At 38.5% G+C, this 14320-nt stretch overlaps 1 protein-coding gene across 1 annotated transcript in view; it reads left to right on the top strand.

The window, feature by feature from the left end:
* Nucleotides 1–14320, top strand: part of alk (ALK receptor tyrosine kinase) — a gene marked incomplete at both ends in the record, with an annotated part of 709791 nt that overhangs the window by 599536 nt on the left and 95935 nt on the right. Inside the window, 2 exons of the mRNA XM_079833880.1 lie at nucleotides 8944–9078; nucleotides 9261–9361. Coding sequence (XP_079690006.1) covers nucleotides 8944–9078; nucleotides 9261–9361 — 236 coding nt within the window. The remainder of the gene's footprint in view (nucleotides 1–8943; nucleotides 9079–9260; nucleotides 9362–14320) is intronic.

Here is a 14320-nt window from a genome sequence, read left to right as displayed (position 1 = left end):
GGACTTTATATCACACAATTCGGACTTTATATCTCACAATTCGGACTTTATATCACACAATTCAGACTTTATCCCCCGGTTTCACAGACAATGCTTAAGCTAGTCCTAGACTAAAATGCATGTTTGAGCTGTTTTAACTGAAAGAATCTTGCACTGACAAATCTTAAAATATGTCAGTGGCATTGTTTTGTCTCAAGATGCACACCAGTAATGTTTTTTTCTTGGGCACGTTTATAAAAATTACTTAAATGTCCTAATTGAACTAAGGCCTAATCCTGGCTTAGTCTAAGCCCTGTCTGTGAAACCGGGCCTATATCTCACAATTCGGACTTTATATCACACAATTTGGACTTTATATCTCACAATTCGTACTATCTCTCAATTCGGACTTTATATCTCACAATTCGGACTTTATACCTCACAATTCGGACTTTATATCACACAATTCTGACCATATAACTCACAATTCAGACTTTATCTCACAATTCGGACTTTATATCTCACAATTCGGACTTTATATCTCACAATTCGGACTTTATATCTCACAATTCGGACTTTATATCTCACAATTCTGACTTTATATCACACAATTCTGACCATATAACTCACAATTCGGACTTTATATCTCACAATTCGGACTTTATATCTCACAATTCGGACTTTATATCACACAATTCGGATTTTTATCTCACAATTCGGACTTTATATCTCACAATTCGGACTTTATATCTCACAATTCTGACTTTATATCACACAATTCTGACTTTATAGCTCACAATTCTGAGAAAAAAAGTCAACGCTATCTCACAACCAATTCGTACGTATTTGTACTAGGTGTTGTACTTCGGACTTTATATTTCACAATTCAACTTTATATCACACAATTCGGACTTTATATCACACAATTCAGACTTTATATCTCACAATTCGGACTTTATATCACACAATTCGGACTTTATATCACATGTTGCGATCACAAAGGATCACTACAAATAAGGAGAAGACGAGTACATTTTATTTTACATTCATCCTCAAAATGAACGAGGGTTTAGCCATATAGGACAACAAGCTTAGAACAGCCGTCAAATCCAGCTCCTCCAAACCACCAGGAATGATCCGCCTTTATAGGGAGCAAACACCATGAAGCCGGTGCTCCCAATCACGCCGCAATCAGCCCGTCACCTGCAAACAGTAAAGACACCACACACACACACACACACACACACGACAAGGAACGGCCAACAGGGCGTCACACCCTCCCCCATAAAATAAACTTGAAAGTTCCTTTAAAGTTTTACCCCAAAATTACAATGCGTCCAAGTATAGCAATGTCAACGTGACACAGTAGCCGAATACATCTCCACCTGCAGCATCATCACTATTCGAAAAAAACTAACAAAAACAAAATAACAGACACAACAATAAATCACATATACTCTTAAGACACAGATGCACGGGACAATGCGTCTGCCAAAACGTTTTCAGTTCCCTTTCTATGGCAGATCTCCAGATTATAGGGTTGTAAAAATAATGACCAGCTTGACATTGTTGTACTAGGTGCGTCTGGGAAGGAACATCAGAAAACAACGATGAATATTCCTGAATTAACTTTCCAATTAAATAGCCAATTCCAAGCATTTTTTCAGTCGGAAGATAATCAAAAAGTGTTGGCAAATTCAGACTTTATCCCCCGGTTTCACAGACAATGCTTAAGCTAGTCCTAGACTAAAATGCATGTTTGAGCTGTTTTAACTGAAAGAATCTTGCACTGACAAATCTTAAAATATGTCAGTGGCACTGTTTTGTCTCAAGATGCACACCAGTAATGTTTTTTTCTTGGGCACGTTTATAAAAGTTACTTAAATGTCCTAATTGAACTAAGGCCTAATCCTGGCTTAGTCTAAGCCCTGTCTGTGAAACCGGGCCTATATCTCACAATTCGGACTTTATATCACACAATTTGGACATTATATCACACAATTCGGACTTTATATCACACAATTCTGACTTTATATCACACAATTCTGACTTTATAGCTCACAATTCGGGCTTTATATCTCACAATTCTGAGAAAAAAAGTCAACGCTATCTCACAGCCAATTCGTACGTATTTGTACTAGGTGGCTAATTTGTATGACATATGAATTGACCAGCTTGTCAAATACGTACAATTTAGCAAAACACATACAAATTTGTACGTAAAATATGTATGAATTGCCGTGAGATCGGGTTGGAATTGCGGGATGTTAACTCGCAATTACGAGAAAAAAGACTGAATTGTGAGATTAAAAAAAATCTCAATTACCAATTTTTATATTCAGTGGAGGAAACAAGCTTCCATATGTAAGGACCTTTGAAATAACTGAAATAATTTGGCGTAGTGATATGATACTGTATTGTGGTCAAGACCTGCCTGGAACTACTTTAGCAATGCATTTCCCTGAAAATAATTGCACACCTTAGAACGTTCATCAACCAATCAGATTCAAGCATTCAACAGCCTCGTAGTATAAATCAATATATGTTAGTATGGCTATTTTTAAATATTGTAAATGTACATTGTGTAAGATGCAAGTTACCCAGCTGTCAGGCACTGGCCTAATAACAGAAACAGAATACAAATGATACTCAAAATATATGCAAATAAGTGGGATGAGGTGCTTAGTTGTGCTTGCCACTTTAGTGGACATTTCCATTGTTTTCACTGAATTGGGAGTTTTGACAGCATATTACTGTCACTGCATCAGAGCAGAATTGGACTTTTAAAAACTTTACCGCTGAGCAATTTCAGTTCAAATGAGACATCTCCCACATTTAGCCCATTTTCCTCTTTGTAATTTTCTCAATTGCTCTGGCTGATGGCCCCGCCTTTTCCCATCGTTCCCTGCTGCTTCATCTCTCCAACTCCTCTTACCTCAAAGATCAGCTGCTCGCACTGTCCTGATCCTGTTTAATATGACTCGATCATTAATGATCCATCCCCTCCACCTCGCCAGCGCAGCACAGATATCGCCAGCAGCTTTTCCATACAAAACGCGAGAGCTGCAATCTCATCCTGTGTCATTCAAATCGTACAGAGCATTACCTCTTTCTTTTTCCGTTGTCATCTTTCTCTCCTGTTCCCTGTTATTGCTCTTCATGCTAATCCTCATGAGTGTGCTCACGCTGGTCGATGTGTTTACTCTCTCCTGTTTAATGGCAGTGAGTTCAGGGCTGTATCATCTGCCCTCAGCGGATGATTAGCTGACCCTGCCTCACACATCTCAGATCAATACAGTGCAGCAGCTGTAATCAAATTTCTGTGAGTCCAGTGCTTCTGAACAAAAAAAAAAGAACGGCACCACACACACATTTTGAGTTTTGATTATTGTTATAACAAAGCTAAATGTCACTGATTATGTTCGATATGCCACAGCAGATATTAATATTGATTAGCAACTTGCTAATCAGTCTCTTTCGAAACCCATTAGGCACATTTCATTTGCACTTTTTTTGTTCAGCTAGATGAAAGTGACTTCTGAAGACTATTTAAGGTTTTAAACTTTTAAAGTGAATCTCACAAAGTACATCACTAACATCAGGGTCATATCTCAACCTGAAATCAAACTAATAATGATAGCTGCATATAGGATGACCACCCGTCCCGCTTTGGGTTGTACCGCACAGCATTTCCACCCTTTGTCTCGCACGTCGCATATTGAGAAAATGTCCCGCATTTTCATTAGTCTGTCGGTTTTTAATTATCATATTAAGCAGGCCTGTCGCAAGGGGGGTGCGAGGCCCAGTGCGAACATGATGTGCGTGGCCTGGGGGCTGTTGCTATAGTGACGAACAATTTGTTGTCTATGTGGACAGTTAAGGAAAAAAAATTGTATATTCATTTTAACAGCATTAGGTTCAAGAAGTTAAACTGTGTAACTGAACTGGGCACATTTTGACGCTTAAATTATGTTCTAAATTATGAATGGGTCAAACGCGTTTGGACTGCTCTCTCACTGAATCATTAGAAGCCATTTCTCAGTTAACTTAACAGACAGTATTGAGAGGACCAGCGCTGTTTTTAAGCATTTCCTCCGTGAACATGCGCTAAATGGACGTCTGACAATTTTGCTTTTTGCAGTTTTCAGATTTTAAAAACGTTTAAAACGTCTTGAGATAGAGTAGGCTTTACTCGTTCTGCTGTGCCATTGCTCTCACTGATGCTCCGAAAGGTGAGTAAAAGTTAGTCTTCGCTTTAACTTTAATAGTGTTAAATAAAGCTTAAAAAACCTTCTGTGCGTACCGTCAGATGAAATGCAGGCGTCCGTGCTTTCTCCGTCCATGCAATAAATGGATATCCTTGAATGAGTGCGCATTTCTAGCGTATTTACTTGAACTTCTTAGGTTTGACCAATTTCAGCGGCGGCCAAAATCAGAATTTGAATGGACTGTGATAAAGCTCTATGAACTTGACGTGCGATGCCGCGCTGACTGACATGCATGCGCATAAATCACTGCCACATGCAAGTTACTGCATAATACATTTTTAACAAGCAGAATAATAAAGCATCACAATAAAAATAAATTGCTGTTTTTTAAACTATTAACTATTTTGAAGGACAAAAACATTTTCATCATCAAGTCATCACTCTCTTTTGCACGAGGCCCTGTGCGGTCGCACACTTGGCACAGCCCTTGCGACGGTATTGATGTTAAAGTCGGCATGAAATCAAATTTTAAAATTCGTATTTTTATATTTAAAGGATAACTAAAACCCTAAACCAGCTTTTTTTAGTTAATGATCTGCAAGACTGGGGCTATATTAGTGCTGTTCATTAATTTGAGTAAATATTTTGACATTTGGGTATTAAGTGTTTTAATTTTACAATATATGGTGTAAAACCGTCTGAGTGCTGCCCTCTTAAGGTTGAACGGTGGCTACTGCAGTTGAATTTTCCTATTGGACGTTGTAGGTCATCGTGACGTATGATGGTTCTTCCAACGGCTCACCACGCACTAAGAAATGTTTTCCCTAATCACATGATGAGAACGGCTTCACTCCAGTATGAACTCTCATGTTACATGAAGTAGAAACATTATGAATGAAACTTACGTCACACTTGCTATCAACATTCTAATGAAGAAAATGTGGTTAAATAATGCAGTTGTCAGTACACATCAGGTTTTTCTTGCGATATTATTGCCGCCCGTCATGTGTACAGATAATTTTCATACATGAGACGCGCTTTCAAACCTTGACACGGAAGTGATTGCTGTGGTAACAAACAACAATACTGTAACGTGCTGGCGTATATAGTCTAACTTTTGTTTGAGGAAATCTGTTGATAATAGAGTATTAGGTATGAATTTATTGGTCCTGCGCTGCTTATTGATTCAGTTAATTTGAATAAAAATACATTGTATGTATCTGATCTATTTTTAGTGGCATTCAGTATAAGGATTGACTGTTCATTCTCTCTTGCGCTGCTACTTCGCTAGCATCGTCGGCATCGGGAGTTAACGCAGTTTGAGTCAGCGGCTCGCATTGATAAGGTCTGTGGGGGGTCTGTGTCTACAGACAATTCACCCTCCTCCACTTCAGGCGAAGGTCACCATTCTGTTGCAAAGCTACTGGCGTCACTCCAGTCATTCTCCATCTTTGCGACTCGCGAGTCAGACAGCTGTCAATCAATCCGTCACTGCGGGTCTCAGCTCAGGTGCACGCCCTCCGCTCAGCCCCGCCCTCGGTTCATCCCCTCTATCTCCACTTTTCCAGCATTTTTCAAATATTGCCAGTGGGTGGAGTTAGGCTCTGAGCTGGGGTTTAGTTACCCTATAATATTGTAGTGTTTACTATAACTGATTTATCTGTGCACTTAATTCATTTCAAAAAATTTATTTACACTTATAATTTTTAATCAAATACGTTAACATTCCCTCCCCCCTCGAAACAACTTCTCTTCCTGTCGTGTGCTGTGGCGCGAGGGCGGGGCTATCAACCTCTGTCTCGTTTCTGCGCAACCTCTCAGAAACCTGTCACTGATCGTAGCAATATGGTGGTTACCATCTTCAGGAAGTACTTGAGTCAAAAAGAGAGAAATATATGAGAAATAAAAGCTTTTTTATGTAAAAAGTACTCAATATAGTCAGACGATCAGCTTGTTGTGATGGCTCGCACTTAGGAATGCAGCGTGTGTGAACGCGCTCACGGCACGTCCCCCTTATGTAGGGAGAGCTGAGAAAAAAGTTTTACAGAAATAAAGCTATAAAAGGCTTAAAATGAGTGAAAAATGTAGCATAAACTAGCGAAAAGTGAAGAAATATGCTCAGTAACATATGTAGAAAAGATTTAGAGAGAAAATAAATTTACAACTAAGTGCAAACTGGCTTTCAAATCTGCCTCCATTTTGTTAGCAACGCCCAACTTCCAACGATCCAATCAATTCCCAAAGGACGAAATCAAGCCCCGCCCTACATTTTTTTTCTAATTTCAGAAGCCGTTTCACTCAGATATACGTCACAATACGGAGAAAAGGACAATCTCAACTTCCGTTTCACGCCGACTTTAAGAAAACATGCATGCATTCTTTTGTCTTTTTAAGAAAGCATTTTATTTATTATATTTGCGGCGTAGTTTTTCACCCATATTTAACAGCGCTTCGTCAGAAGTAACATCCCGCCTTACACAAATACAACAGCCATTTTTAAATCCTGCACAATGTCTGAAAAGAAAGGAGTAAACACGTTCACTAGTACTGTGACGGCTGTCAATCAAAATGTGGAGCGGTGATTATCAGCTGAAAGTCCGAATACAAATGTTTTATTACATTAGATAGACATTATATAACAGTTTCAGGTGATTCGTTTCATGTGGTTTTATATTTTATTTGTTCATTATTAAATTGTTGTCTGCATGCCTGCTGCCTTTGGGCTCAGTGATGTTGAATTTAAATGACATGTAAAATAAAGACATATTATGTTACATTGTTCTTTAGTCCTTTCCAGAAAACACCATTACGTCACAAAGTATTTTATCAGCTGAAAGGCAGAATACAAATGTTTTTATTAAGTTAGATAGACATTAAATAACAGTTTCAGGTTATGTCCCACATTGTCCCACACTAATTTAGTAATCATCCCACACTTGGTTTGTTTGATGGGGGTCACCCTAGCTGCATATGTAATTGTCTTAAGTATTTTGGGTTGCACTTTATTTTACAATACATGCACTTGCATGAACTTACAGCGCACTTACCCAAGAAAGTACTGTGGTTTAGGGGTTCAGGGGGGTATTCCAGAAAGCAGGTTATGTGACATACCTGGGTATGTTTAAGGGTAAGTAAGCGGATAACCTCAACTTTCGGTTTCAAAAACGGAGGTAACTTTTAGCAACTCACTCCGGAGCGGCTCATGTTCAAGGGTTAGTTTGCTTAAGAGGTATTCAGATGTGTTTCATATATTTGATATAGTTATATTCATATAATCAAATTTGTTATATAGTTACAGTTATATAATATTATATATTAATTCTAAAGCACTATTATAAGAAGAAAATGTTTAAATGTTCATTCAATTCAAATATATTTATTATTTATTATTATACACTAGGTTATGTAAATCGCCATTAAAAAGAAGAAGAAGAAGGAAGTAGAATGCAACGCTCTTTCGTCGCTCTGTTGAGAATGTCTTGTGTGTTAACCGGGAACATACTCTGGGTTGTCTGAACTTACTCACAGACTCGTTTTTGGAACCAACCTCGAGTAAGCAAGGTTTGGGTTAATCAACTGAGAGTTCAAGGTATGTGACGGTAAGTTAACCTTGCTTTCTGGAATACCCCCCAGGTTTAGTACCTGTAATTTAGTTATTACCCACTACCCAGTAATTGTAATTACTATATAAGAGCATATGTATATGGGGAACAGGACTGTAAAATAGTGTTACTATATTTTGTTGTAATTTCAGTAAGACATGCAGTATTCTTATGTTAATATTTTATTTTATTTTTTTTAATTTTTTTTATTAATTACATTACGGGGCACCGCACATAAGACGCTGGGGAAAAAAATACATCACCCCTTAAATTTGCATTACTGTGATGCACATGCTATATATTTATTTATCCATCATTCATTTATTTAAACACAACTCCTTGTTTATTTATTCATCAACCAATCACATTGGACAACCAAAATATTTAAGACCAGATCTTAATGATGAATTAATGATTGCCTGAATTAATATAGCCTGAATTAAAATAAAATATTGATATAGAAGCACAAGGTCTTAAAAAAAAGTTCAGAGAAGGTTGTTTCAGAAAAAAGCAGGAGTCTGCCAGTTTTTACATTATTTAGTCTTCCCTTCAAACCAGGAAAAAAAGATTATTCTGTTTTCTTTCTTTAATTAACTTCTTATTATTTATTAACAAGGCATTTTGCCTTAATCACTCTGTTCCCATGAATACATCCACTGCTTGGAAGCATATCATTTTAAATGGCTAACTCTGGATTGTATGAACACCTCGAGCGAAGCTTGTAAGTTCCATGCCAGCAGGCAATTTATCCTCTGTAATGCAGTGGATCGCTGGAGGGCAACCATGTTTCTTCCCCCGTGTTTCTTAAAGAAGGTCAGACCCATCCGTGCAGCCCTTCACGGGGTTGAATGAATTGTCTGTTGATGGAATGGCTTCTAATATGGCCTTCCTACACACTTTCTTCCCCGCCTTTCTGTTCCTTTACCTCAAGACCATGTCCTCACCTGCACTCAGAAACTCTCTCCGCTGCCCTCGCATGCCTCTTCAGACATTTAAAAATGGTCAAAGACTTGCTCATCAAAGCTTCTAAGCTCTTGAGCAGAGGGTGCCGATTGTTTCCCAATATCTCTCGCTTTCATTTCTTCCTTCTTAGTTTGTTTTCTAGGTCTCTCAGTATTCTCATAATGTCTCATTGTCCTCTCTCGCTCAACCAGGTCAGTTCCTCAATGGCAGCTATTGCTCTTTCGGGAGAGAGGATTGCAGCTGGCAGCTGGTTCCGGGAAGGGGTCCGCAGTGGAGGGCCCATCCGTCCATTCCCCAAGGCCTCAGAAGCAGCTGTCCATCACCAGGTGCTCTGCCTAAACATCTTAAGTTGAAGTCTTAAATAATTTAAGCAGAAATGGTTAAAAAAGAGATTGACAATAAGCGTTAGACTGGTTATAGTCTGCCTTTCATCTTTCATCATTCCTTTGGGGGTTGGTTGATATTTTGTGCAAGTTTGTTTCATGTCTTTCATCCCTCTGAATGGCAGGGGCCTTGTTGGCCATTGACAGTCAGCCCAAAGGTCAGCGAGGATCAGCCCAGGTGCGAAGCCCGCTTTTCTTCTACCCCCTGCGGAACGCCCCATGCATGGTAAGAAGACTATCCCGTTTCTGCATTCCGCGAGTAACCGCAATGTACGGTATCTCTGCAATGGGTCTCTGAATCTATGAGGAAATGAAGTTCTGAACAGTTTTATTTGCAAATGCATTCTACCCTATGCATGCGGCGATCAATGCCCCACCTATAGAAATGCTCTGAATACTGATTCGGGTTGTATAGAAGTTAAGATAACCCATCAGAAGGTAATGGCTACAGATAAAGGCCCGCGTATACTCCATTTTCCGCGTTCCACTCCATCTCACACAGTCGAGTGTTCGAGCCTTTCAAAGTAGGAAAGATGTGATCGCCTCATGCACACTATCTAGTGGACACCTAGTTTTTTTTTAAGCTTGTTGTCTGCACGCTGTCTGCACGGATACAAAAATTGAGCTGCAGCACGTGGATAGTGTGCGCGGGACGTCTGGGGTCCGTCCTGATTACGGAAATTACATCCTGCAGATGGCCAAAGTATACTTTGGGCTTAAGTGAAAAGAGAGAGTACAGAATGTTATGAAAATAATACACTTCATGCTGTTTCTTCATATGCAGTAGTGTACTGTAGGTTAAGTGGGACATTAAGTGATGGGAGGAAACATTATATTTCAGTGTCTTTGCGTTAAAATAGGTGTTTTCAAACCCCCAAGGACCCTCAAATACAGCATAATCCTCGTGTCCTGGTATCCTGATATCCTGTTCCTAAAACATAAATGCAGTTATACAGTATATTGTAATGTATACTAAATTAAGTCATCTAAAAATTAAGTCATCATTTACTCACCCTGGTGTTGTTGTAATGCCGTATGCACTTCTTTATTTTTTTGGGATTACAAAAGGAGATTTTTTTCTTCCATATAATGGCAGTGAATAGCGACCAGCTTCAAGCTTTTAAAAAAAGATGAATAATCCTTGAGAGACGTGTGATATATTCAAAGTGTTCTGGGGGAATACGATAAGGTTTGGAGAAAAACAAACCAAATGTAATGTATTATTTAACGAACATCCTGGTCTTATCTTTGTCTCAGCAGACACTGGTCTTGGTCTTGACTTGGTCTCGGTTTAGGCGGTCTTGACTACAACACTAGTAATAGTTTAATTTATTAGGTGCTATAATGACACCGACTGTAATCGTTAGTGCTCTTCTTCTTTCTTCCTCCACTGTGGAAGTCTATTGCAGTCCATAGAACTGCTTGTGGGAAAGTTGGCACATACATAGAGGACTGTCTGAACTTTAACAACACAGCAATTTTGTAGTCTCTGACTCAATCGCTCTAGCGCCCCCAAGTGTCCAAAGTTGCACTGACGCCATTTTCCGTCATGAAAATTTCTCTGCCATGTTAACATTTCTGAAAAAACTACTTTTCCGAGCTCCATTGCTCTGACTTTCACGAACATTGAACCAGATCAACTTCAGACCATGCAGACAAAAATTCATGGAATTCAAGTTGATTTGTCAAACCGTTATCGAATAACACGTGAAAGAATTCGAGGAAGAGCATGTGAAAATGGACGTGAGGCTATATCTCCACAACGCTTTAGCATATTCTTACCAAACTTGGTGTGTTATGACAACCATGGTGTGAGGTTACCTGCATAGTTTCGGCACGGTGCCACCTAGTGGTCAGGATCAGGGCCTGAAATTAACACCCGACCACGTGCAATTGACAAGTGGATTTTTGAAGGGGCAAGTGAAAGAGAATTTTACTAGACCGATTAAAACCTCAATAGCAAAAAACTAGGGAATCAACAAAATGCAAGAATGATTCTTCATTAATTTAGCATAAGTGGCAATGGATAGTGGATAATAATAGCCTAATGTATAATAAACTGATGGTAACAATGTTGCGCTGTTGATGCTCGTGCAGCCTCTCGAGGAGAATTCAATGTTACTGAATGATTCAGCGCTTTGAATAAATTGTTTGTATCAAAGATTCAATTAACTCTTCATAAAAACTGCCTCATTCATGAATTAATCAGCTGTTTGAACGAATCGACTCAATGACTCACTCATTAAAACGGTCACCTGCTGCCACCTACTGGTGGTTTAGTTTCATGTTTAAACATTCTTTCCAACTTTTCTTATTTGTATATTCAAAAATATTTAAAACAATCTCATAACATTTTTTAATGCAGTTGTAATTTTTCAGTGTATATTATTAAATTTGATTGGTAACAGCCCTACAGTGTCTTATTATTCTAATTTAATTTATAGATAAAATTTAAGAAAATAAACTGAAAGCTGAAGCATAGCCTATATTTAATACGATTATGGAAAAAAATGCCCTTTATAAAAGGTAAAAATATCAAAGATATGCAGATTTAAATATGTCAAAGCTGATTGAACACTGTTGAGAATATTTCTTCAGAATAAATTATATTTACAACACACACACACACACACAAAAATCCGGACAAGCACGTGAACAGGCTTAATGTCGAGGAGAAAAAAAAAAGTGGCTGGAAAAAAGTCATTGTGGCAGGTGGTCAAAAAAGTTAATTTCAGGCCCTGGTCAGGATATATAAAAAATTTATATTTTTGCTTATAACTTCTGAACGGTTTGGTTTGGCGTATTGTTACGAAACTCTGTATGTGTCTTCATCATACCCTGAAGGTTCTCAAAAAGTTTGAAAATTTCAAAAATGCTTATAGCTTTTGATTAAATTGTAATGAAACTGGTCTTAATAGATACCGTGGTTCATGCTGAGAACATGTATATCAATTTTGCCATAGTTGGCCAAACTTCCTGTCCGCCATTTTGGTTTTCTTTTACAAGCGTCTTCTTTCAAACTCCTCCTAGACCATTTGTCAGATATTCACCAAAATTTAATTGTATCATCTTCAGACCATGCCGGCAAAAGTTATGGATTTTGTCGATATACAAAACTGTTTTTGTATACCCATGGGCGTCGGAACCAATGTATGTGGGACAAGACCCACCCACTTTTTACGATCAATGATATTGGACCCACTCACTTTTATCGTCTCTAATTCAGCACACATGCCTGTTTACCTACCCCTAACGATAAAAACTTAATATTAAACACGTTAGATGCTTTATTTCCATTTTTCTAATATTTTCCTTTCCGATCTGATATGTGATGGGAAAAGGGAGTAGAGTGAGTTCAGCAAAAGGCGGATTCGAACCTTGGGTTGATTTGCGTCAAAACTTAATGCAATACGTCTCACCCCTACACTATTGCCATTTTCAATGATAAGGTAATTTCCGTCATTTTGTCTTGCCCAACCACACATTTAGCAAACAAGGCGGTATATGTGTACTTAATGTAAATGGCATCTACTGCAGTACAATTTTTCTGAGAGAGGACCCAACCACAATTTTTTTGCTTCCGACACCCATGCATATACCGCATCAATAAGTTTGATGGCATGATGCCAAAATGACTCTTGAGGCTTTATCTCTGCAATGCTTTGGCATATTGACACCAAACTCTGCATGCGTCATTGTCACCTTAATCTGACCACACCACATGGTCACAGCGTCACCTATTGGTCAAAAGTGATACACCATTAAATCATATAATTAGTGACTGTATTTATGATTTTCAGCCATGGCATGATTTATTGTGCCTTCCTTGTGCTTGGCCCCCATTATTATTTTCTCAAAGAATTCCGTTTCACATGAATGTCCTACATTGTAGTCTTTTTGTCAATTTGTTTTATTGTTAGCTTGAAGAGCCATAATAAAATGTTTCACAGCGTTGATTTGATTTGATCTGGTACGTTTCCGATGTTTAAGGCTATCCGTGACATTTTTAGGTTGCACAATAGCTTTAATGAGTTGCTTTTGTAATCGCTACCGACAGAATGTAGCCCATGTCAGAAGGTTATTGCTGTACCCACATTTCAATGTCATTTGAATGTAATTACATGGAAATTTGGCAACCAAATGTGAAATGTTAATGTCCGTTTTGAAGAATGGAAAATGTCTGGCTCTCGCCTTGGTGGAAAGCTTTTGAAAAACTGTCTCCGTATTAGATTCAGAATTCATAGACCTTGACCCCATCAGTCTGCGGCTCACCAGACGAGCATGCTGGGAAAGGTGAATTACACAACTGCAAAAGACTTCCTGCAGAAAAAAAAACACTCAAACAGTGAGTTTCAGAGGGAACAGAGGGGCGCAGACTGACAGAGATGGAGAAGAGAGAGAAACAGTGGGATGAAAAATTGAAAGTAAGAAAAAGAGAAAATGTCAGGGAGATTATGGAGTGTAGATAAATAGGAACACAGGTGGATAGGTAGGTGTTGGTTTGGGCTTTATGAGAAGTCTGACTGACAGCTTTAGATAGATGTGAGGCATAGGCGTAATTTACGGGTGGGACGGGTGGGACATGTCCCCACCACTTTTTGCCAGGCTCGATATTGTCCCCACCACTTTTTAAAAGTAATTGAAAAATAGATTACGGAAGGTGTGTATTAAAGCAAAAGCACGATCTACAAATCGTAATACATTCATTTAACAAATTTTTCCGACGGTCAGAAGCTTTTTTTTCCATTACAGATTTTTGCAAAACTTTTGCCATATTTAATAGTCGATAAAAAAATATTGCGAAATGACAGCGTTTCCATTAACTGATGTTATGCGACTAAAACATTTTTTTTTCCTCACGTGATAAGCCATTCCAAAAATTATGCCGCGTATGTTCTTAGGTTTATGTATATCCCAGCCAACGCACGCCATTATTTTTACTGGAAGGAGACGCGCGTGTTATTCAAGCACTGATGGCAAGGAAAGCCCCTTACTTGAGCGGCACATACGAGGTGTTTCTCTCTCTTATCTGCTTCAAGGTCTTGATAAATTGTGGCATTTTATATTCTATTGTTTTTTTTTATGAGTTTAATAAAGAACTCGTCTTCTTTCCAAACATACCGCGCCATCTGTAAAGAATGATCAACTTTTACGCCAGGTTATTGTGACGCATTGCTGCCAGCTG

This window comes from Gobio gobio (assembly GCF_949357685.1).
Source record: "Gobio gobio genome assembly, chromosome: 13".
In the NCBI taxonomy this organism is placed as follows: domain Eukaryota; kingdom Metazoa; phylum Chordata; class Actinopteri; order Cypriniformes; family Gobionidae; genus Gobio; species Gobio gobio.
The sequence above is the reverse complement of the archived record's forward strand: the minus strand, read 5'-3'. Positions and strand labels throughout refer to the sequence as shown.